General features: G+C 37.0%; 1 protein-coding gene across 3 annotated transcripts in view; it reads left to right on the top strand.

Moving 5' to 3' along the window:
• Window positions 1-26,509, top strand: part of CCDC15 (coiled-coil domain containing 15) — a 189,265-nt gene that overhangs the window by 140,829 nt on the left and 21,927 nt on the right. The window contains exons 16-19 of one of the 3 annotated variants that reach the window (XM_077112556.1): window positions 5,318-5,494; window positions 5,830-5,978; window positions 7,178-7,295; window positions 8,882-9,046. In XM_077112556.1, the coding sequence (XP_076968671.1) occupies window positions 5,318-5,494; window positions 5,830-5,978; window positions 7,178-7,295; window positions 8,882-8,900 (463 nt within the window). In that variant the 3' untranslated portion in view covers window positions 8,901-9,046. Of the gene's footprint in view, window positions 1-5,317; window positions 5,495-5,829; window positions 5,979-7,177; window positions 7,453-8,881; window positions 9,047-26,509 lie in introns of those variants that run through there. The other 2 variants (XM_077112558.1, XM_077112559.1) reach the window with 2 other exon arrangements.

Below are 26,509 nucleotides of genomic sequence, written 5' to 3'. Positions count from 1 at the left end.
ATATTTCAGACTTTGACATGGGTTGCATTTTCACAATTTTAGGTTTTTACTTGTAGCTGCTCTAAAATACTGGCGACTAAAAGAGATATCAATTTAATGAATCTGAGTTTTTTTTTTTTTTTGCAAAAGCGCTTTATTTAGTTTTCTTATGATATTCTCACTGAGAAAACTGTTTTCTACTCTACTTGTAGGTGGTTTCTTTTTTTTTTTAAAGTATAATTGGCATACAATAAACTGCATATATTGAAAGTGTGAAATTTTGTTTTGACATATGCAAGAGAGATTACCTCTTTCCTATACCCCCCTGATCCATCCTTTCTCCTCAGGATCACTATTCTGCTTTCTGTCACTATAGTTATTTTGCATTTTTTAAGAGTTTCATATAAATGGAATTGTATGGTATATACTCTAGTTCCTTCTTCTCAGCACAATTATTCTGAATCCTTGTTGTGTTGTATCAATAGTTCGCTCCTTTTTAGTCTCTGAATGGGATTTCATTGTGTGGATATACCACAATTTATTTATCCATTCATTCTTTGGTGGACATTTGGTTTCCAGTTTTGGGCTATTACAAATAAAGCTGCAATAAATATTCATATGAAAATCTTTGTATGGCTAGGTACTGCCTTCTCTCTTGAGTATTACCTTAGTTATTGCATATTGCAAATCAAAACTATAACGTGGTACTGCTTTACATCCACTTGAATGGCTGTGATATAAAGGAAAGAGAATAACAAATATTGGCCAGGATGCTGAGAAATTGCAATCCCCTTACACTATTGGTAGGAATGTAAAATGATACAGCTGCTTTGGAAAACAGTTTGGTAGTTAATTAAAAAGTTAGACATGGATATCTAATCACATGAGCGTATGTCCAGAAATTCCAGTCTAGGTATACACCCAAAGTAAATAAAAACATATATTCTCACAAAATCTATACACAAATGTTCATAACAGCAATATTCATAAATAAGCAAGATGTCCATCAGTGGATAAATTGATAGCAAAATATAGTGTATCCAAACAGTGATGATGTTTTACTTTCCTAGACTGCATAAGAAAATACCATGAAATAAGTTGGCTTAATAAGCAATGGGAATTTATTAGCTTATGGTTTTGAGGCTAGAAGAAAGTCAAAATCAAGTAATCATCAAGGCAATGTTTTCTCCCTGAAGACTGGGGCTTGCTACTCTTGATCCTTGCCTTCTCTGTCTCATGGCAAAGCACATGGTGGCATTTCCTGGTTCCTAGTTTTGTTTATTTCTGTTTTTTACTTCCTGTGGCTTTCTCCCTGTCTGAATTTCACTCTCTTATAAAGGACTCCAGTGAGAGGATTATCCTGATTGAGGGAGGATGCACTTTAACTGAAGTAACCTCATCAAAAGGTTACTTACAACGGGTTTACATCCATAGAAATGGAATAAATTTAAGAACATGTTTTTTCTGCAGTATAAACAGCTTCAAACCACAACACTCCACTCTCTGGACCCACAAAAGACATATTGTTTTTATATGAAAAATACATTTATTCCTTCAGAATATCTCAAATGCCTTAAGTCATTTCAGTGACAATACCCACTACAAAGTGTCATCATAATTTGTTGTGGATGTGATCTGTCCGGGGATACAGTTCCCATCTGGACCTGTGAAACCTAGAGAACAAATTCTCTGCTTATAATGTACAATGGAGGGACAGGTATAGAATAAATGTTTCCATTCCTGTAGGGAAAAATTGGAAGGAAAACAGCGGTCACAGCTCAAATAGTTCTGAAACCCAGCATGGCCTCCTCATTAGATTTCAAGGTCTGAGAGTCATCTATGGAATCATGTTTTGTCCTTCGTGCCTGAAGAAGGGGCAGCCCCATTCCTTCCAACTGCTTGTGCATTAGCCTGCTCTCTTAGAACACTGGGGTGAAGGCTTCACCCTCTCCAAGCTTTGGGATGGAGGCTGGGCTCTCCTCACATGCTAGGGCCCAGGCTCCACCTTCTCTGAGCAATGGGGTGACAGAACTTTTCCTGAACAATGGGATGGAAGGCCTGGCATCTCCAAGCATGCAGTAGACTCACCCTTTCAGCACATACACAGGTGGGCTTGCACTCTTTGCCCAAGAGGATGCCTTCAGTCCAGACCTGTTTCCATGGTTCTGCCCTTGAAGTGATTTTTCCTTCAATATGTCCCTTCTCTGTTCCTTTTAGTCAAATTTTGCAGTGGTTTCATGAATACACATTATACAAAAAACTTATCAGCCTTGCATGTAGTTCATGGGGTCCAATCCTTCAGACAAAAGAACTTTCCACAAATCCTTCCTGGATAATTGCCTTTCCAATCTTGACTTCCCCTGAATTAGCTGACTAATTCCAAGTGCACTTAATTCCTCACATAGAGCACTATTGTCTGGGGACTCACTTTCCAGAAGCTCAGAATTTTCTAAACTTTCATTTTCTGGTCTCTGTGTCCGGAGTTCAGTTTTCAACATATCCCTTTTCCTCTCTTATTTCACTATAAGCTATCAAAGAAACTAAGCTGCACTTCGCATATTTCGCTTGGAAATTTCATCAGCTAAGTATCCAAGTTGATCACTCTAAAGTTCCTTCTTCCATCTGACATCAGAACTCAAGTTTTCCAAGTTCTCTGCCACATTTAAAATAAGGATTGCCTTTCCTCCAGTTTCCAATAACACAAGCATTTCATTCTAAGGCTTTGTTAGAAGTACCTTTAGCCACAATATTTCTACCCATTGTTGAAATATTCGTAGAAATATTTTGTGTCTCTTCAAGCACCTCAGAATTCTTCCAGCCTCTCTACACATCACCCAATTCCAAAATCATATCCATATTTCTGGTATTTACAATAGCAGCACCTACTTCTGGTCTCAAAACCTGTTTTAGTTTCCTAGGCTGCTTAAGCAAATACCAAGAAAGTCCAAGTCAAGGCATCATCAGGGTGCTGCTTTCTTCCCAAAGACAAGATACTGGCAATCCTTGCCTCCTCTGCCACATGGCAGGGCACATGGAAGCATTTCCTGGTCCTCCTTTCTTTTCCAGATTCCATTGATTTCACTGTGTTTCTTCCATGGCTCTCTCCGTGTGTCTGAATTTCATTCTATTATAAAGGACTCCTGGGCCACACCTTAACCAAAGTAACTCACGGGAGTGGATCAGAATATGCTTTTCTGGGGGTGCATATAGCTTTTTTATGTTATCAGGCCAAATAGTCTTCAAAAAACTTACCTCTGTGATTTTGTAGAAAATACAATTGTTGGCACAGATATCAGGATGAGCATCCCATGCTTTTGCATATGGATATCCAGTTCGCAAAACACCATTTATTGAAGAGGCTGCTCTGTCCCAGTTGGGTTGGCTTGCCCCCCTTATCAAAGATCGATTGTCCATGGATGAGAAAATATTTAAAATAAATAAATAAATAAAAATTTTTTAAAAAAGAACATGGTCTTCTCTGGAGTATATAAATAGATTCAAACCAACATTGTAGGATTTTCCTCCTGCTTGAAGGATATCCCTTAAAATTTTTTTGTAATTATGGTCTACTGGTGATGATTTTGTGGAGCTTTTATATATCTCTAAATATCTTTATTTCATCATTGTTTTGGAAAGATATTTTTGCCAGATATTTTGTTATCCTTTCCCAACGATGGCATTAGATCACCCATTAAGCTTCTTAGTTCTGTGAGTTTAGAGCTTTCATTAAATTTCTAAAGTTTTCAGCTATTGTTTTTTCCTTTTTTTTTTTTTTTTCTGTCCTTTGTTCCTCTTTCCTCGGGGACTCAATTGCCCATATATTAGGCAGCTTAAAATTGTTACACCCCTTAGTGATTCTCTTTTTATTTTTTTGGATTCTATATTGTATAGTTCATTTTTAATGGTTTCTATTGCTTTGCTTTCAAATTTACTTCTGCTATTTCTAATTTGCTAATGATCTCATTTAGTATATTTTTCATCTCAGACTTCTCAGGAAGTTCAGTTTCAACCTTTTTTTATCTTCCGTGTCTATGCTTAACTTCTTGAATATATGGAATACAATTATTGATTTAGTTTGTTAAAGCTGCCAGAATGCAGTATATACCAGTAATGGAATGGCTTTTTTATTGGCATAGACAGGCTCCAGGAATCTAACCGGGGTCTCCAGCATGGCAGGCAAGAATTCTGCCACTAGAGCCACCACGGTCTGCCCTGGAATGGCTTTCAAAAAGGGTTTTTACTAAGTTGCAAGTTTACAGGTCTAAAGCCATGAAAATGTCCAAATTAAGACACTAACAAGAGGTTACCTTCACTCAAAAAAGGCTGATACCATCCAGAATACCTCTGTCAGCTCGCATCTTCCAGGGCCTCTACCTTCTGGACACCTCTCTCAACTGGGAAGGCACATGGCAACTGTCTGCTAGCTTTATCTCCTCATTTCATAAGGCTTCCCTGGCTTATGGTAATCAAGAGCTACCACCGACAAATGGCTGAGTCACATATCCATGGAAACAGTAAAAATGATCCCACCCAGCAGTATTGAATAAGGATTAAAGAACATGGCTTTTCTGGGGTATACAACAGTTTCAAACTGGCACAATTATATCAATTCTTTTAATGTGTTCTCTGCTAATTGTAACAACTTCATCAGTTCTAAATCAGTTTTGATTGATTGATTAGTCCCTCAATATGAGTTGTGTATTCCTGCCTCTTTGCATGCCTGGTCATTTTTGTTTGGATGCCAGATACTTTGAATTTTACCATGTTTATTGCTGAATGTTTTTGTATTCCTATAAATATTCTTGAGCTTTATTTTGGGATGCAATTAGGTCTTTGATCCATTTTGAGTTAATTTTTCTATAAGGTTTACCGTGTTTGTTTCCTACCTCTCAAGGATCACTGTGTTTTGCTGTCTGATGTCCAGTGCTTTGAAAACCGTATTTCTTATTTTTTGTCTCTCTCTCTTTTTCATTGTTTGAGGTGGGTGTACAAATCTGGTCTCTGTTAAACTATTTAGCCAAAAAGTGCTCTCTATCTATAGTTTTTCAATATGATAAGGCTCTTACACCAGGATTCTTACAGAAAAAATTCTTTTAATTTTAACCCTTGATAAATATATGTATATTTCTCAATGTATACAGATGAGCTGCAGGATAAACTTAATTTATCCTATTAAGCTGGCTAGTACCAGCAGGAATTTTTGAAGATATACTTGAGGTGTTTAACTAATTTCCTGACTCCCTAGGTTCTGTAAATGTCCAGAGTTATTTTTATTTATAAGCTCATTCTAAATAATGATTTTATGAAATTCCTGAGTGGATTATGGTTTTATTCTCAGAATTAAGAAAAAGAGAGAGCAGCAACGTTATGCTGAAGAGCAGAGGATCCTGAGAATGGCCCTTCATGATGAACCATTTTCAGAGGAGAAGTTAAGTGAGAGATTAGCCCAGTTACAACTTGAAGAAATAAAAGGAGCCAGAGAAAAACAGCAACAGAGAGAAAAGGAATATCAAAGGTACTTTGAAAAGTTCTGTATGAAATTCTGACTTTAGAGGAGACTTTGTCAGAAGTCAGTGTTTTTATTTTCCTTAAAAGGAAGTTGACTGTGTCTTCTCACACTTTTCTTCAATGAGGCTTTACCAAATGTTTTAATTGCCTAATGCTTCTAGAAAATAGTATCACGTTTTCCCAATGTCTTTTTCGCATTACAAAGATGAAGGATGAGACACAGAAATATGAAATATTTTTAACAATGTAAGCTGGTAGTAAAATCAGGACTACGCATTCAGTGAACTCATGCCCACTCTCTTCCTATGATTCACCTTACCTGCCTATATTGTATTTTTGTAGATATGTAGATGCTTTAAGAGTGCAGATCCAGGAGAAAATGCAACTGTATAATATTACTTTACCTCCACTATGCTGTTGTGGTCCTGATTTTTGGGATGCTCATCCTGATACCTGTGCCAACAATTGTATTTTCTACAAAAATCACAAAGGTAAGTTTTTTGAAGACTATTGGCCTGATAACACAAAAAAGTAGGATTGGTAGTATTAGTACCATAACATTCAGTGTGTATTTACTGTATATAGAAACTGTTATAACCCCTTTACACAACAACCCTATGAGACAATAAAATAGATACAGTGAAATATAGTTTTCTTTGTGATTTGTTATCTTCTTGCCACATTTATGCTGGGGATATATTTCCAGCTTACTCCACCAAAAGGAGAATTGAGTTGTAGGTCCTCCTTTTACTGAAAAATATTAAAGCTTGCTTTTTATGGCCATCTAAATTAGGACTCTGTCCAGTTGAATTCCCTGTTATCCAAATATTTTAATGTTACCTAACAGATGTATTACCATATATAACTACTTTAGACTGCGAGTTCTGCCAGAGGACCCTGAGAAAAATAGGAAACAGTATAAGCTCTATCTTTGTCTCAGGCCAGGGAAAATGGAGTCTTTCCTATTGTCACTAATGTTGGTTTTCCTGTCTATCCTTAAATATATTGATTTGCATAGTCTAGAAATTACATAGTCTCCATGTACATAATGAAAATTCTGCCAGTATTTGTATTCCTAGTGCCCTATCTGCATGATAATAAGCTGATTATTGGTCCTGTGAATTATATTTTTAAAAACACAATCTGATCATGCCATTCCCCTGTTCTAAAACATCTAAGGTGCCCATTAGTTAAAGTACAAAATGTTTATGATGCCATATTTTCTGTCTGGCCCCAGGCCAGACTCCAGCCTTATCAAACTTGGTATTTCTAGAACATGTCACATTCTTTTGCACCTTTTGTGGCTCACACTTTTCATTTTCTATCTAGAATACCTTCCTTCCTTCAAAATACATCTTAAATATTACTACTTTTGGAACTCTTTTCCATCCTTTCTGAAATAATTATTCATTCATTCCCAACTTCATTCTATGATGACATATTTTATTGCCTTTGTTTTAGAAGTATTATACTGCAATTTATATACTTTTGTGTCCTTCCTCTCCATTATCTTTTGTCTTCACAGAGTGCTTGGCATGTTGTAAGTACTTAATAAACATTTATTCAATGGATAGTTAAAGTTAGTACCTTTGGGACTCTGGGTAGAGAAGCAATAGTAATAGGAAAGAGGGTGGCAAAAAGTTGTTCAGACTTTGACTTCATTCATTATTGTCCAAATCTCTATTTGTAGCGTATACTCGGGCACTCCATTCAATCCTCAGTTCCTGTGATATCCCTGAGGGGAACTCAGCTCTTCGAACTGCCATCCATAATTTTGCTTCTGTACACAGACGATCTTTGAAAAATCTGTAAGAAGACTCTGAAATCCACTGGTAGTATTTTAGTCCTTACTGAAAATCAACTCTTAGAGATTATTTAGGAAAAGATGATAAAATGTATAAGATGTGTAATTCTGAAAAGAAAGACTCCCACCATCTCTATAATTAAATCATAAATATTGTTTCAGTCTTTGTCTTGGGACCAAGATTGAAAGGTGGCTTCCAAACTTGTCTCTTTGTTGTGAACCATACGAAGCTGATTGTTTTTAAAAAGGATCAGTCGCCTTTTTTAGAGAGTAAGGGTTTCTCTTACTTTGCTCTGCTCTGATTGAGAAGAGGTCATGAGAAATCTTTGAAATAATCTGTTACCATCTTTCTAGACTGTATCTTTGTATTTCGACAAAATTGAAAGTGTCTGGATGAAGCATGAAAGAAGGTGGAATGAGTTTCTAAACATCAGTGGCTGTTTTTGTTATTTAGCTCTTCTAGTTGTGTGTAACTCTTGTAGAGAAAGATCTAAATTTGGTATATATTTTCTTCTAAAAAATTTCTCCCTTTTATTTTTGTAAATATATTTATTGCCTGTTTCCCCATAAAGTGACATTGGTCATGCATCTTCTTATATTTAATTTTTATTGCAAATAAAAAACATAAATAAACCTTGTCTTTTGAGCATGGTCTACATGAAATAATTGTGACATTTCAAAAAGTGTAACTGAAGTCAAAGTGAGTAAAATCCTGCCTTAAAAAAATTGGTGAATAACGTACCTATAGAGCAGATAAAATAAAAGTTACTATATTTGGTATAAATTTTGTATTTCTTTATAGTATTTCCTGACATAAAATATGAAAAGGTTTAATATTATGAATTAAAGGCAGATACTGATAGTTGCTCTCTCCTATTTTCTCTAATGTTCGGTGCTGAAAAGAACTATGTCTCCTATAAATGCCTTAACATCTAGCCAGGTTATTGAAAATGAGTCAGAATTACCTGTGTAACAAGATTGACTAGTTATTTTACCAGAGTTACTATCTACTTTGGTCAAAATCTTTGAAGTAATAATATCCTGCATTCACCCTTTAAGAGTTATTTTGTTCATTCAGCAACCTTATTGAGATAAAATTCACATGCTATACAATTTAGGCATTTAAACTGTACAAATCACTGTTTCCTAGTATAGTCATAGGCTTGGACAACCATTTTAGAACATTTTCTTTGTCCCAAAAGAAACCCTGTACTCATGAGCAGTTGCTCCCCATTTCCCTTAAACCCTACCTCACCCCAGCCCTAGGTAACCACTAACCTACTTTGTTTCTATAAATTTGCCTATATTGATATTTAATATAAATGGAATCTTACGATAATGTGGTCTTTGTAACTGTCTCCTTTCATTTAGCATAATGTTTTCAAAGTTCATCAATAGTGTAGCATGTATCAGAACTTCATTCCTTTTTATTACCAAATAGTATTTCATTGTATGAGTATACCACATTTTATTTATCCATTCACCAATTGATGGACATTTGGATTGTTTCTACTTGGCTATTATGAATAATTTTGCTTTGAACATTGTTATACAGTCTTTCATGTGAGTGTATGTTTTCATTTCCCTTAGGTATGTACCTAGGAGTTGAATTGCTGAACCACATGTTGGCTCTTTGTTGAACCTTTTAAGGAACTGCTAAAAATGTTTTCGAAAGTGGCTACACCAATTTACATTCTAATCAGTAGTGAATGAGGATCCCAATTTCTCTGTATTCTTGCCAAGGCTTGTTATTATCTTTCTTTTTTATTATAACCATCTTAGCAGGTATGAAGCAGTATCTCATATTAGTTTTGGTCTGCATTTTACTAGTGTCTGTTGCATTTTACTCATTGAATATATTCAATATAATATATTCAATATATTAAATATATTGAATATATTTTCATACATTTTATAATTGGGTTATTTTTCTTTTTGTATTGTTGAGTTAAAGTATTCCTTATATATCTACATATAGGTCCCTTATTAAATTCATGATTTGCAAATGTTTTCTCCCATTGCATGGATTGTTTTTTCACTTTCTTGATAGTACTCTGAAGCACAAAAGTTTTTAATTTTGATGAAATCCAATTCGTCCATTTTTTCTCTGGTTACTTGTGCTTTGGTGTCATATCTAAGAATCCACTGTTCAAACCAAGTCCCAAAGATTTATATGTGTTTTCTTCTTAGTGTTTTATACTTTTAGCTCTTACACTTAGGTCTATGATCCATTTGAGTTAATATTTGCATATGTTGTGAGGTAGAGCCCCAACTTCATTCTTTTGCATGTGGTTATCCATTTGTCCTGGCACCATTTGCTGAAAGGGCTATTCTCTCCCCACTGAATTATCTTGGCACTATTGTTGAAAACCAACTGACTGTACATATAAATGTTTATTTCTGGGCTCTTAATTCTGTTCCACTAATCTGTATGTCTATGCTTCTGCCAGTACTACACTGTTTGATTACTGTAGCTTTATAGTGAGTTTTAAAGATGGGAAGTGTGAGTTATCCAACCTGGCTCTTCTTTTTCAAGATTGCTTTGCTTTTCTAACTCCCTTGCATTCTCATACATTTTAAGATTTGCTTGTCTATTTTTTCAAGAAAAGACAGCTGGGATTTTTATAGGGATTATATTGAATCTATAAATCAGTTTGGAGAGAATTGCCATCCAACCTATGAGCATGAGATGTCTTTCTATTCATTTAGATCTTCATTAATTTTCTTCAACAATGTTACGTTGTTTTTAGAGTTGAAAATTTGCACCTCTTTTGTTAAATCTATTCCTAAGTATTTTATTATTTTTAATGCTTTTGAAAATGGAATTGTTTTCATAATTTCATTTTCAGATGGTTTATTGCAAGTGTAAAAAATACAATAGATTTTGTATATTGATCTTGCATCATATCATCTTGCTGAACTTATTTATTAATTTTAATAGTTTTACCTGGCTTCCTTAGGATTATTCATATACAAGATTACAAATAGAGATAGTTTTACTTCTTCCTTTACAATCTGGAATGCTTTTATTCCCTTTTCTTGTCTAATTGTACTGGCTAGATCATCCAGTGCATTGTTGAGTAGAAATGATGAAGAGAACATCTTTGCTTTGTTCCTGCTCTTATGGGGAAATATTTGTCTTTCACCATTAAGTATGATGTTAGCTGAGGATTTTTCCTAGATGACCTTTATCAAGTTGAGGAACTTCCCTTGTATTCTTAGTTTGTTGAGTATTTTTATCATAAGAAGGTGTTAGATTTTGTCAAGTACTTTTTCTGTATCTATTGAGATTATCATTTGGTTTTTGTCCTTTATTTTATTAAGATGATGTATTAACGATTATCAGATGTTAAACTGACCTGGCATTCCTAGGATAAGTTGTATTGGTTTACATTTGTTTCTTTGTTTAGTACAGCAAGTTTTTGCATACTCTGTGATGTTCTATTTTTTTTTAAATTTATCTGAAACAGATGAATTTACTTGTCTGACATTAAGTTAGTAGTATGGTAAAAATGGGATTAGAGCCTTTGTAGGATTAGGGAACTTTCAAGTCATTTTCATCTAGGATTGGCCTATGAATATAAATCTTACCTAAGAATGTCTGTTTTTGCATTGTAATTTGGTAATATGTAGAAAATTTCTAATGATATATTTTTTGTGGGCTTGAAGAATGCTAGAATAGCTAGCAGCTACCAAAGAGAAAGCATATTTTCACGATCTTTCATGATGGTAACGTGGCAAATTCTTTTTGAATTGCATGAATATACTTTGGAAAGGAGACTAGAATCTAAGAATTTTCCTGAATTTATAGGTTTGTGCAATCAGGGTTGTACAGACATGTTCTATCTGTCTTCTAGATTAGCAGGGACCTCCAAGAAGGAAGAAGGCTAAAGATAAGAATTAAGCTAAAATGAGATGGCTTTTGATGTCTAGGGGAAAGAAAAGCAATTAAATTTAGGCCTAGAATTTCAAATGGGCTAGATGATAGCCATTTCAGCTGAAAAATTATTGAATAAAATAACTTATTTCCTAGATAACTATTTCATTTCTTTTCTCTCCTCAAAATTCCTATTCCTTCTTCCCTATCCTCACTCTCAGTTGGTGACAATGTTTCCTGTATCCTGAAAAACAGAAGTAGTTCAAAAGGGAACTTCCACAAGGCCAATGACCTATAACTGTTGTTCTAGTTTGCTAGCTGCCGGAATGCAACACACCAGAGACGGATTGGCTTTTAATAAAAGGGGATTTATTTGTTGGTTCTTCAGAGGAAAGGCAGCTAACTTTCCACTGAGGCTCTTTTCTTACGTGGAAGGCACAGGATGGTCTCTGCTGGTCTTCTCTCCAGGCCCCTGGGTTCCAACAACTTTCCCCGGGGTGACTTCTCCAAAGGCCTGGGCTGATCTGCAAGTGCTGAGATGAGGAATGCCGAGCTGCTTAGCAGTGCTACGTTGCAATCTCTCATTTAAGCACCAGCCAATTAAGTCAAACATCACTCATTGCAGCAGACACGCCTCCTAGCTGACTGCAGATGTAATTGGCAACAGATGAGGTTCACGTACCGTTGGCTTGTGTCCGCAGCAACAAGACTAGGTGTGCTCACCTGGCCAAGTTGACAACTGAATCTAACTAACACAACTGTTTATTCCTGTAAATGTGGATGAACCAGTTTATTCTCCTCTCTTAGACCTACCCTAATGTGTGCCTACATCAAATTACCTCTCACCTACTCAAGGACATTGCTTCAGCATAGTCCCCCTCTCTTCTGCATCATCTGTTTTTCCCTGACTACAAGAGTATTTCTATTAGTATATTAACATGCTATAACTTCTCCCATCTTAAGTACCAACCAACTTGAAAAAGAAAGACTTTATCATTTTTATTTACCCAACAATCTTCTTCCGTACCACCAAACCTTGAAAAAATTAACTCCCCTCTTTCTTTCTCACCTTTATCAATCAGTTGACAAATCATGTCAGTGTTACCTTCAAAATATATTTTCACTTCATATTACTTCTACTGCCAGACTTCTGGTTCAAATTATCGTGATCTCTTTCATGGATTATTGTGAGAGTTTTTCTAAGTAATCTGTCTATATGCCCCTTGCTTGCTTTCTCAACACAGCAGCCAAAATTAACATATCCAAATTTTTTATCACTGCCTTCTCCATAACAATCAAACAACCACAAAAAAAATCTCTTCTTCCTGCAATCTTCCTCATCTTGGTAAATGACAACTCCATCTTCTTCAGTTGTTCTAGCCAAAAAAAGTGTGGTATGAATGTGCACTCTGCCTTTCTTTTACAATCCACATCCAATTCTAGTTGGCTCTACCTTGAAAATATATTCAAAATAGAACTGGCTTTCAGTATCTCTTGTAAATAGCATGTGGTTGGATTGTGCTTTTTTTATTCATTCTGCCAGTCTCTGACTTTTGACTGGGGAGTTTAATCCATTTACATTTAAAGCCACTAATGATAAAGGAGGATGTTCTAGTTTGCTAGCTGCCAGAATGCAATATACCAAAAATGGGATGGCTTTTAAAAAGGGAAATTTGATAAGTTGCTAGTTTACAGTTCTAAGGCTGAGAAAATGTCCCAATTAAAGCAAGTCTATAGAAATGTCCAATCTAAGGCATCCAGGGAAAGATACCTTGGTTCAGGAAGGCCGATGAAGTTCAGGGTTTCTCTCTCAAGTGAGAAGGCACATGGCAAACACAGTTAGGACTATTCTCTCAGCTGGAAGGACACATGGCGAACATGGCATCATCTGCTAGCTTTCTCTCCTGGTTTCCAGTTTTGTGAAGCTCCCCAGGAAGCATTTTCCTTCTTCATCTCCAAAGGCGAACATGGCATCATCTGCTAGCTTTCTCTCCTGGCTTCCTGTTTCACGAAGCTCCCTGGGAGGCATTTTCCTTCTTCATCTCCAAAGGTCGCTGGCTGGTGGACCCTGCTTCTTGTGGCTATGTCATTCTCTGCTCTGTTAGAAATTCTCTCTTTCTCCAAAATGTTTCCTATTTTATAGGACTTCAGAAACTAATCAAGACCCACCCAAATGAGTGGAGACATGCCTCTAGCTAATCCAGTTTAACAACCACTCTTGATTAAATCTCATCTCCAGGGAGATGATCTAATTACAGTTTCAAACATACAGTGCTGAATAGAGATTAGAAGAAACGGCTGTCTTTACAAAATGGGATTAGGATTAAAACATGGCTTTTCTAGGGTACTTGCATCATTTCAAACCAGCACAACTTTCTTCTGCCATTTGCTCTTTAATCTCTCTAAGTCTTACACCTTTTTTGTCCCTCAGTTCTTTCATTAATGCCTACTTTCATATTTATTTGATTTGTTTGTATTGTACCATATTGAGTAGCTTCTCATTTCCATCTGGATATAGTTTTCGTATATTTTCCTTGTGATTACTAAGGTGTTAAAATTTTAACATTTTAAATATGTAGTAGCCATATTTTATTTAATACCAACTTGACTTCCATAGCATATGCATATACTATTCCTATACCCCTTCTGGTTTGCTAAAGCTGCCAGAATGCAATATGCCAAAAATGGATGGCTTTTACAATGGGGATTTATTAGTTTATAAATTTACAATTCTAAGGCCATGAAAATGTCTAAATTAAGGCATCAATAGGATGATACCTTCTCTGAAGAAAAGCTGCTGGCATCTAAGGTACCTCTGTCACATGGGAAGGCACATGACCAATGTCTGCTAGTCCTTCTCTCCAGATTCCATTTCTTTCAGCTTCTGACTTCCAGTGGTTTCCTCTCTAATCTTCTGTGGGTTCTCTCTTAGCTTCTGCAGGGCTTTTTTTCTCTGAGCTTCTGTAGGTCTTTGCTTGCTCCTTTACAGCTTTTCTCCATGAGCTTCTCTTGGTTTCAGATCTCTTAAAGGACTGCAGTCAGAGGAGTAAGACCAATCCTGAATGGGGTGGGTTACATCTCAGCTGACATACCAAACCAAAATGTCCCACTCATAATAGGTCCACACCTACAGGAATGGATTAAAAGAACATGGCCATTTCTGGGGTACATAACAGCTTCAAACTACCATACTCTACACTCTGAACCCCCAAAAGTTAAGTTCTTTCCATATGCGAAATGCATTCATTCCATCACAATATCACAAAAACGTTAAATCATTTCAAAACTGTTAAGTACAAGGTCTCATCAAAAGCAGTTGTAGGTGTGATCTGTCCTAGGATAAAATTCCACTCTGTCTGTGGACCTGTGAAACTTAGAACAAGTTATCTGCTTCTAATGTGAAAAGGAGGGACAGTCATAGAGTGAGCTTTCGCATTTCCATTTGGAGAAATTGGAAGAAAAATATGGGTTATTGGTCCCAAACAGTTCTGAAAACCTGTAGGGTATACTTCGTTAGATTTTTGTTTGTATGTTTTTTTGTATGCTTTATGGTGGGGTCACATTTCATTCTTTTTCCATGTGCATATCCCCTTATTTCAAAAATTTGTTGAATTTTTGTTTGTTTGATTTTTTGTTTCTTTGTTTGCTTGTTTGTTTATGAAGTGCATGGGCTGGGAATCAAACCCAGGTCTCCCATATGGCAGGCAAGAATTCTACCACTGAACTACCCTTGTACTTCGCTTTATTAGATTTTAATATCTGAGAGTCATCTATAGAAAGATGTTTTATCCTCAGGGTTTGATAGAGTGGCACCCCCACCCTTTCCAAAGGCTTATGCAGTGGCCCTGCTTTCTTGGGTGAGGTCTCCAAAATCTCAAAGCATTGGGAAAATGGCCATGCTCATGGCTCTACCCTCCTCAAGCATTGGGATCACAGCCAGACTTTCCCTAGTCTTCAGAACACAGGCTTAACCCCTAATAGTGGGGTGGGGACCAGACTATCCCCAATCCCTGGGAAATGTGCTTGACCCTCTCTGAAGCCTGGGGCAGGAGCACTGTTCCTGAACAACCTCTCTTTCCCCCTGCTTTTTTTACTTGTTAAATTATATTTGTGAACATTATAGGTCCAAAGCCATAAATTTATTATTATTTATTTATGTATTTGCATTTTAGCGCCTGTAGGGAGTAAAAAGTGGATGTATATACCAAAACAAAACAATAATTCTAGCATTTACAACTGCCCAAATGGTTGCTTTTACTGGAGGTCTTAACTTTTTGCTGTTTTGAACCACTGTCTAGTGTCCTTTTCTTTCAATTTGAAGAATTCCCTTTAGCATTGCTTGTTAGGGCAGAGCTAGTGATGATGAACTCCCTCAGCTTTTGTTCAATAGGGCTTGTCTTAGGCTCTCCCTCAGTTTTTTTTTTTAACTTTTTTTGTTTGGTTGGTTTTGGTGCATGGGCCAGGAATTGAACCCGGGTCTCCCACATGGCATCTCCCTCATTTTTTAAAGAAAATCTTGCTGAATATAAATTCTTGGTTAACAGTTGTTTTCTTTCAGTGCTTTAAATCTGGCAACACTTTGCCTCTGTAATTTTTCATGAGAAATTGACACAATCTAATTCAGACTTTCTTGTATGTAGCACATTTCTTTTCACTTGCAGCTTTCAGAACTCTCCTTATCAGTTTGTAATTGGGCAGATTTAATTTCAAATTTATCCTGTTTGGTGTTCTCTGGGTTCCTTGGATATGCACATTATCATCTTTTGGTAAATTGTGAAAGTTTGTCATTATTTCTTTGACTATTCCTTCTGCCCCTTCTCTTTTCTCCTTCTTAGATGCCCATAATGCATATATTGGCACACTTGATAATGTCCCAGAAGTTTCTTAGGCTAATTTTTCTTTTTATAATTCTTTTTTCTTTCTACTCCTCAGTCTGATTCATTTCAATCAACTTCAAATTTCCTGATTCTTTCTTCTGCCACTTCCAATCTGCTACTGAAACCATCTTTGGAATTTTTCATTTCAGTTCCTGTGATCCTCAACTCCAATAGTTCTGTTTAGCTCCTTTTTAAACTTTCTCTTTAATGAGATTCTCATATTGTTTATTCATTGTTTTCCTGATATCCTTTAGTTCTTTCTCTGTATTTTCCTACAACTCCTTAAGCATATTGAAGATCTTATTTTTAATATCTGTTATTTACACAGTCTGGCCTTTTTCTTTCTGGTATGTGCACAGTCTGGTCTTTTTCGTCCATGTTTTCTGGATTTTAATCCTCTTCCTTTGAATAGGCAATCATTTCCTATTTCTTTGTCTTGTAATCTTTTGTTGCACACTGCACATTTTAATATTTTAGAATATTAACTCTGATATTTATTCCCTAAGATAGCAGTTTCTTGAGTTTGCAACCAGCCAGTGATATGACAAAGAGTTTCTTGGGTATCTGCTCTCCTTTTAGGAAGGTCAGCCCAAGGCAAGTGCAGAGAGTGGGGTCCTCCCTATCTGTTCTGGGCCTGGGCCTTGTCCTGGGCTTATGCTTGCAGTGGCCCAAGGATTAGGCATTTGCCTATTTACTGGAGCTTAAACATACCTACTACTTCTCTGGGGATGGTCCTTTTCCCTCTCTTGAAATGTTCCTCTCTCAGACTTAAAGCAGACTTTGTCCCAGGCCTTCTGCCTCAGTTGTTTCTTTTGTTATGTCAAGCTGCTTTTGCCTTGAGGGAAAATTTTTTTCTCTTTTTTGGGGGGTGGGGAGGGGCGGGGTGGGGGGGCAGAGAGGAATTTCACAGCCAGAACAAAGCCAGGGACCCTCAAAGGCAGTGCAGGCTGGCTCCAAACTACCCTGGCAAGGGGATGAGGGAGGGGCCAAGAAGGGCTCCAGGAACTTCTTCCGTGGCTCCCCAAAGCTGTGCTTTCTTGACCTGCTCAGCAAATACAGCCCTTCAACTGTTCTTCATACCTCTGGGGAAGTTTATCAAGTTTAAGAAACTTCCACTGCCTGTTCTGGGACAGACTGGAACAATGACCACTCCCAGGGATGGACTTCAATGACCCATGGTAGCTAATCAAAAGCCATGATCAGTTATTGGCCCATGTCCACCTTGGGTCTTGGGGAAGTAGATTTTTATGTCCCTTTTGGCACTACCAAGGTTCACCAGGGGTTAGTCCTCGTGGCTGTCTGCTACCAGAGTGGGGTCTGGGTGAGGATAACCACTGTGCTGAAGGAGTAGTTTGCTGGTACTTACCAGCCTTTTCCTCCTGCTCTTCCCTGTGTATTGCACAGTGTTCTCCGGGACTTTAGAATTTAACAATAGTTAATTCAGACAGTCCCTGCCTGTTTAATAGTTCTACTGAAGGGACTGTTTCCTGATGCTTCCTATTTCACCATCATCTCCTCCCAGTTATTGCTAAAACCTTAATTTTACCCAGAGGAAAAGCCACAATCCTTATAGTGTCATGCAAGGCCTTCCACAATCTGGTCCCAATTATTTCTGACCTTCTCTCCTACTGTTTTCCTCCTTGCTCACCCTGCTCAGTCACATTGACTTCCTTGTTTTTCCTTGAACATTCTGGGGATGCTTTTGCTTCAGGGCTTTTTGCATTTGTTGTTTGCTCAGCCTGGGAACACTCCTCCCTCAGATAGTGTTTGGCTCACAGACATTGCCTCCTTTAAGTCTTTTGCCCAAATGTACCTTATCAGAGTTGCCTTCTGTTCTAGTTTGTTAGCTGCTGGAATATGATATACCAGAGCTGACAGCTTTTAAAAGGTGGAATTTATTGTTGCAAGTTTACAATTCTAAGACCATGAAAACATCCCTATTAAAGCAAGTCTATAAAATGTCCAAATTAAGGCACCAGCTAAAGGTTACTTTCACTCAAGAAAACCCGATGAAGTTTAGAGTTTCTCTCTCAACTGGAAAGGCACATGGCCAAACATGGCAACATCTGCTAGTTTTCTCTCCAAGCTTTGTGTTTCATGAAGCTCCCCACCTGGGGGCATTTTCCTTCTTCATCTCCTAAGGTGTCTGGCTGCATGGACTCTCGTGGTCCTCGTGACTTTTTCATGGCTCTGAAGCTTTTTCCAAAATGCTTCCTCTTTTAAAGGATTCCAGTAAACAAATCAAGACTCACTTGGAACCAGTGGAGTCACATCTCCCTCTAATCCAAGGTTAATATCCACAGTCGGGCGAGTCACATCTCTGTGGATATAATCTAATCAAGTGTCAAACCTACAGTACTGAATAGGGATTAAAAGGAACAGCTGCCTCTTCATGATGGATCAGTATTAAAGTATGGCTTTTCTAAGGTACATAATCCTTTCAAACTGGCACACCGTCGCTTACCATGCTGTTTTAAAATGCAACCTCACTACCTTTCTTACCCTCTCCCTCCATATGTACTCCCTATCCCCTTTCTCTATTTTTCTTCATGATATATATAACTATATGACATACTATACATTTTACTTTGTTTACTTTCTCTTCCCACTAGATTGTATACTTCATGAGGGTGGTGATTTTTTTCTTTAGTTAATTTTATATCTGAGGTTCTTAAGACTATATCTAGCACTTAATAGACTCTCAATATATGTTGAATGAGCAGATTTGTTTTTAAAATTTCCAAATATTCAACTTTTGTGTCCTCTCCATTGTGGCATTGCAGTATATCACTTAATTGTCCAGGCCTTACCATTACTTGTTTCACCCTTTAACGATGGTCAGGAATAAGACTGTCAACATTTTTACTGACATTAATGATAACAGTTTATTGGAAACATTTAAATTCTTCCCTATTATCTAGAATGGGGAGATGTGCTATCTTTAAGAGAATTGAAAAAAAATAGTCACTCAAATCATTTTTTGCTTTTTGTTTAGATTATGGTAATATGTAAAGAGAAAAGCTGTGAGGATTCAATTTATAGGAAGTAGGGAAAAAGGAAAACATGTTTAATTCTACCAAGAGGAAGCAGACAGACATCCAGAATATGGGCCCTTCTAAATTTCTGATTCATTTTCTTTAGTAAGTTAATGGCTTGAATTAAAAAAACCAGGCAGTGGATCTAGTATAAGAAAGATTTATAAAAATAACAACAACCAAATATAATTTGTGGACCTTCTTTGGCCCCTGATATGAAGTAACAATCTGCAAAAAGATATATTTGAAGCAGTCAGGGACATTTGGATAGGGTCTAAATTATTAATTTTGTTAGGTATGGTGATGGTTTTATGGTTCTATAAGAAAATATCTATACAGTTACTGAAGTATATAGGAATGAAACAGAATGGTTGGGATTTACACTAAAATAATTCAGCAAAAAGGGACAAATGAGATGAATGAAGAATATGTGGTAAAAATTAGATCATGTGAATCTAGGTCATGGGAATGTGGGGATCTCATTGTGCTATTTTTTTTTTTTGTTATTCATTTTTTTTTATTAATTAAAAAAGAATTAACAAAACAATTAGAAATCATTCCATTCTACATGTACAATCAGTAATTCTTAATAACATCACGTAGTTGCATATTCATCATTTCTTAGTACATTTGCATCGATTTAGAAAAAGAAATAAAAAGACAACAGAATAAGAATTAAAACGATAATAGAAAGAAAAAAAAAAGAAAAAAACATATACCTCACATGCAGCTTCATTCAGCGTTTTAACATAATTGCATTACAATTAGGTGGTATTGTGCTGTCCATTTCTGAGTTTTTATATCCAGTCCCGTTGTTCAGTCTGTATCCCTTCAGCTCCAATTACCCCTTCTCTTTTTTTTTTTTTTTTAATTAACGGAAAAAAAGAAATTAACCCAACATTTAGAAATCATACCATTCTACATATGCAATCAGTAATTCTTAACATCATCACATAGATGCATGATCATCATTTCTTAGTACATTTGCATCGGTTTAGAAGAACTAGCAACATAACCGAAAAAGGTAATAATAGTAAAATCAAAACAAAACAAAACAAATCAAAACAAAAACCTATAGCTCAGATGCAGCTTCATTCAGTGTTTTAACATGATTACTTTACAATTAGGTATTATTGTGCTGTCCATTTTTGAGTTTTTGTATCTAGTCCTGTTACACCGTCTGTATCCCTTCAACTCCAATTGCCCATTATCTTACCCTGTTTCTACCTCCTGCTGGACTCTGTTACCAATGACACATTCCAAATTTATTCTTGAATGTCTGTTCACATCAGTGGGACCATACAGTATTTGTCCTTTAGTTTTTGGCTAGACTCGCTCAGCATAATGTTCTCTAGGTCCATCCATGTTATTACATGCTTCATAAGTTTATCCTGTCTTAAAGCTGCATAGTATTCCATCGTATGTATATACCACAGTTTGTTTAGCCACTCTTCTGTTGATGGAGATTTCGGCTGTTTCCATCTCTTTGCAATTGTAAATAACGCTGCTATAAACATTGGTGTGCAAATGTCCGTTTGTGTCTTTGCCCTTAAGTCCTTTGAGTAGATTCCCAGCAATGGTATTGCTGGGTCGTATGGCAATTCTATATTCAGCTTTTTGAGGAACCGCCAAACTGCCTTCCACAGTGGTTGCACCATTTGACATTCCCACCAACAGTGGATAAGTGTGCCTCTTTCTCCATATCCTCTCCAGCACTTGTCATTTTCTGTTTTGTTGATAATGGCCATTCTGGTGGGTGTGAGATGATATCTCATTGTGGTTTTGATTTGCATTTCTCTAATGGCCAGGGATATTGAGCATCTCTTCATGTGCCTTTTGGCCATTTGTATTTCCTCTTCTGATAGGTGTCTGTTCAAGTCTTTTTCCCATTTTGTAATTGGGTTGGCTGTCTTTTTGTTGTTGAGATGAACAATCTCTTTATAAATTCTGGATACTAGACCTTTATCTGATATATCATTTCCAAATACTGTCTCCCATTGTGTAGGCTGTCTTTCTACTTTCTTGATGAAGTTCTTTGATGCACAAAAGTGTTTAATTTTGAGGAGCTCCCATTTATTTATTTCCTTCTTCAGTGTTCTTGCTTTAGGTTTAAGGTCCATAAAACCGCCTCCAGTTGTAAGATCCATAAGATATCTCCCAACATTTTCCTCTAACTGTTTTATGGTCTTAGACCTAATGTTTAGGTCTTTGATCCATTTTGAGTTAACTTTTGTATAGGGTGTGAGAGATGGGTCTTCTTTCATTCTTTTGCATATGGATATCCAGTTCTCTAGGCACCATTTATTGAAGAGACTGTTCTGTCCCAGGTGAGTTGGCTTGACTGCCTTATCAAAGATCAAATGTCCATAGATGAGAGGGTCTATATCTGAGCACTCTATTCGATTCCATTGGTCGATATATCTATCTTTATGCCAACACCATGCTGTTTTGACCACTGTGGCTTCATAATATGCCTTAAAGTCAGGCAGTGCGAGACCTCCAGCTTCGTTTTTTTTCCTCAAGATGTTTTTAGCAATTCGGGGCACCCTGCCCTTCCAGATAAATTTGCTTATTGGTTTTTCTATTTCTGAAAAATAAGTTGTTGGGATTTTGATTGGTATTGCATTGAATCTGTAAATCAATTTAGGTAGGATTGACATCTTAACTATATTTAGTCTTCCAATCCATGAACACGGTATGCCCTTCCATCTATTTAGGTCTTCTGTGATTTCTTTTAACAGTTTTTTGTAGTTTTCTTTATATAGGTTTTTTGTCTCTTTAGTTAAATTTATTCCTAGGTATTTTATTCTTTTAGTTGCAATTGTAAATGGGATTCATTTCTTGATTTCCCCCTCAGCTTGTTCATTACTAGTGTATAGAAATGCTACAGATTTTTGAATGTTGATCTTGTAACCTGCTACTTTGCTGTACTCATTTATTAACTCTAGTAGTTTTGTTGTGGATTTTTCCGGGTTTTCGACGTATACTATCATATTGTCTGCAAACAGTGATAGTTTTACTTCTTCCTTTCCAATTTTGATGCCTTGTATTTCTTTTTCTTGTCTAATTGCTCTGGCTAGAACCTCCAACACAACGTTGAATAATAGTGGTGATAGTGGACATCCTTGTCTTGTTCCTGATCTTAGGGGGAAAGTTTTCAATTTTTCCCCATTGAGGATGATATTAGCTGTGGGTTTTTCATATATTCCCTCTATCATTTTAAGGAAGTTCCCTTGTATTCCTATCTTTTGAAGTGTTTTCAACAGGAAAGGATGTTGAATCTTGTCGAATGCCTTCTCTGCATCAATTGAGATGATCATGTGATTTTTCTGCTTTGATTTGTTGATATGGTGTATTACATTAATTGATTTTCTTATGTTGAACTATCCTTGCCTACCCGGGATGAATCCTACTTGGTCATGATGTGTAATTCTTTTAATGTGTTGTTGGATACGATTTGCTAGAATTTTATTGAGGATTTTTGCATCTATATTCATTAGAGAGATTGGTCTGCAGTTTTCTTTTTTTGTAATATCTTTGCCTGGTTTTGGTATGAGGGTGATGTTGGCTTCATAGAATGAATTAGGTAGCTTTCCCTCCACTTCGATTTTTTTGAAGAGTTTGAGGAGAGTTGGTACTAATTCTTTCTGGAATGTTTGATAGAATTCACATGTGAAGCCGTCTGGTCCTGGACTTTTCTTTTTAGGAAGCTTTTGAATGACTAATTCAATTTCTTTACTTGTGATTGGTTTTTTGAGGTCATCTATTTCTTCTTGAGTCAAAGTTGGTTGTTCATGTCTTTCCAGGAACCCGTCCATTTCATCTAAATTGTTGTATTTATTAGCGTAAAGTTGTTCATAGTATCCTGTTATTACCTCCTTTATTTCTGTGAGGTCAGTAGTTATGTCTCCTCTTCCATTTCTGATCTTATTTATTTGCATCCTCTCTCTTCTTCTTTTTGTCAATCTTGATAAGGGCCCATCAATCTTATTGATTTTCTCATAGAACCAACTTCTGGTCTTATTGATTTTCTCTATTGTTTTCATGTTTTCAATTTCATTTATTTCTGCTCTGATCTTTGTTATTTCTTTCCTTTTGCTTGCTTTGGGATTAGTTTGCTGTTCTTTCTCCAGTTCTTCCAAGTGAACAGTTAATTCCTGCATTTTTTCCTTTTCTTCTTTTCTGATATAGGCATTTAGGGCAATAAATTTCTCTCTTAGCACTGCCTTTGCTGCATCCCATAAGTTTTGATATGTTGTGTTTTCATTTTCATTTGCCTGGAGGTATATACTAATTTCTCTTGCAATTTCTTCTTTGACCCACTCGTCGTTTAAGAGTGTGTTGTTGAGCCTCCACGTATTTGTGAATTTTCTGGCATTCCGCCTATTATTGATTTCCAACTTCATTCCTTTATGATCCGAGAAAGTGTTGTGTATGATTTCAATCTTTTTAAATTTGTTAAGACTTGCTTTGTGACCCAGCATATGGTCTATCTTTGAGAATGATCCATGAGCACTTGAGAAAAAGGTGTATCCTGCTGTTGTGGGATTTAATGTCCTATAAATGTCTGTTACGTCTAGCTCCTTTATAGTAATATTCAGATTCTCTATTTCTTTATTGATCCTCTGTCTAGATGTTCTGTCCATTGATGAGAGTGGTGAATTGAAGTCTCCAACTATTATGGTATATGAGTCTATTTCCCTTTTCAGTGTTTGCAGTGTATTCCTCACGTATTTTGGGGCATTCTGGTTCGGTGCGTAAATATTTATGATTGTTATGTCTTCTTGTTTAATTGTTCCTTTTATTAGTATATAGTGTCCTTCTTTGTCTCTTTTAACTGTTTTACAGTTGAAGTCTAATTTGTTGGATATTAGTACAGCCACTCCTGCTCTTTTCTGGTTGTTATTTGCATGAAATATCTTTTCCCAACCTTTCACTTTCAACCTATGTTTATCTTTGGGTCTAAGATGTGTTTCCTGTAGACAGCATATAGAAGGATCCTGTTTTTTAATCCATTCTGCCATTTTATGTCTTTTGATTGGGGAATTCAGTCCATTAACATTTAGTGTTATTACTGTTTGGATAATATTTTCCTCTACCATTTTGCCTTTTGTATTATAAATATCATATCTGACTTTCCTTCTTTCTACACTCTTCTCCATACCTCTCTCTTCTGTCTTTTCGTATCTGACTCTAGTGCTCCCTTTAGTATTTCTTGCAGAGCTGGTCTCTTGGTCACAAATTCTCTCAGTGACTTTTTGTCTGAGAATGTTTTAATTTCTCCCTCATTTTTGAAGGACAATTTTGCTGGATATAGGAGTCTTGGTTGGCAGTTTTTCTCTTTTAGTAATTTAAATATATCATCCCACTGTCTTCTAGCCTCCATGGTTTCTACTGAGAAATCTACACATAGTCTTATTGGGTTTCCCTTGTATGTGATGGATTGTTTTTCTCTTGCTGCTTTCAAGATCCTCTCTTTCTCTTTGACCTCTGACATTCTAACTAGTAAGTGTCTTGGAGAACGCCTATTTGTGTCTAATCTCTTTGGGGTGCGCTGCACTTCTTGGATCTGTAATTTTAGGTCTTTCATAAGAGTTGGGAAATTTTCAGTGAAAATTTCTTCCATTAGTTTTTCTCCTCCTTTTCCCTTCTCTTCTCCTTCCGGGACACCCACAACACCTATATTTGTGTTGTTCATATTGTCCTTGAGTTCCCTGATACCCTGTTCAAATTTTTCCATTCTTTTCCCTATAGTTTCTGTTTGTTTTTGGAATTCAGATGTTCCATCCTCCAAATCACTAATTCTATCTTCTGTCTCTTTGAACCTATCATTGTAGGTATCCATTGTTTTTTCTATCTTTTCTACTTTGTCCTTCACTTCCATAAGTTCTGTCATTTGTTTTTTCAGCTTTTCTATTTCTTCTTTATGTTCAGCCCATGTGTTCTTCATGTCCTCCCTCAATTTATCGATTTCGTTTTTGAAGAGGTTTTCCATTTCTGTTTGTATATTCAGCATTAGTTGTCTCAGCTCCTGTATCTCATTTGAACTATTGGTTTGTTCCTTTGACTGGGCCATATTTTCAATTATTTGAGCGTGATCCGTTATCTTCTGTTGGCGTCTGCGCATTTAGACAAATTTCCCTGGGTATTGGATCCAAAAGTTTGGAAGATTTTTCTGTGAAATCTCTGGGTTCTGTTTTTCTTATCCTGCCCAGTAGGTGGCGCTCATCACACATGTTTGTCTGCGGGTCCCACCAGTAAAAGGTGCTGTGGGACCTTAAACTTTGGAAAACTCTCGCCATCCGGGAGGTTCGCTAGCCGAAGCGGCTTGGAAGAGTGCAAGCCGGCCCAGGGTCCGAATGCGGGGAGGGTCGCTGGCTGCCGCAGCCCGGGAAAGCACCCGTCCGAATTTCCTAGTCGACCCGGGGCGACAAGCGTGGCGGGAGGGCGCCAGCGGCAGCAGCCCGCCCGGGAGAGTGCACGTTCCCGGGGAGTCACGGGTTTGGAAGGGGCCTCCCCCACCCCTCACCGTTCTCCGCGGCCTGGGGATTTCCGATCCAATTCTCTCAGGTGGTCCAGGGGGCTGCGCGTGGTGTGGGCACCAGCCACCGCGGTTTCAGGGGACCGCCTCTCCAATTCTCCCAGCCGGCACGGGAAGGGGGAAGGGAGTGACTCCGGCCGCTTGCCGCCCCGCCCAGTGAAGCCCGCACCCCTTGTCGATCTCACCCGAGCGGCTTCTCTCAGCCAGCCAGCCGTTCCAGGATGGGGTACGCTGTCTTTTTTATCTCTATTGTGGCTTTGGGAGCTGTTCTGTATTGTTTCTACTCCCCTAGTAGCTGTCCTGGAGAAGAAACTAAGATCCGCGTGTCTTACTAAGCCGCCATCTTCTCCGGAAGTCCCGCTATTTGTTTTTTTGTTTTTGTTTTTTGAAGTTAAAATCGTGTTTATTTGGCCATTTCCTTAATTGAATAGTCCAAGCATTTCAGTTAGGTATTGAATGGCTTTTTTCCCCGCTTAAAAAAAATTTAAGTTAAAATATATATAGCAAAATTTTAACTGCTTTTGAGTGCAGATTCAGCAGCATTAATTATATTTACGAGTGTTGTGCTACTGTCACCAGCATTCATCCATTTCTTAAACTTTATCATCTCAAACAGAAACTCTATAACCATTAGACAATGACTCTGCATCCGCCCCCGCCCCTTCCAGGCTCTTGTAACCCCAGATCTACTTTCTGTCTCTACAAATTTGCTTCTTCTAGATATTTCATCTAAGTGAAATCATGTAATATTTACTCTTTCATGTCTGGCTTATTACACTTAGCATAATGTTTTCAAAGTTCATCCATGTTTTAGTATCAGAACTTCATTCCTTTATATGGCTGTATAGTATTTCAGTGTATGTATATTCTACATTTTATTCATCAGTT

Source organism: Tamandua tetradactyla, chromosome 8 (genome assembly GCF_023851605.1).
Source record: "Tamandua tetradactyla isolate mTamTet1 chromosome 8, mTamTet1.pri, whole genome shotgun sequence".
NCBI lineage: Eukaryota > Metazoa > Chordata > Mammalia > Pilosa > Myrmecophagidae > Tamandua > Tamandua tetradactyla.
Note: the sequence above shows the minus strand (reverse complement) of the source record. Positions and strands in the feature narration are given on the sequence as shown.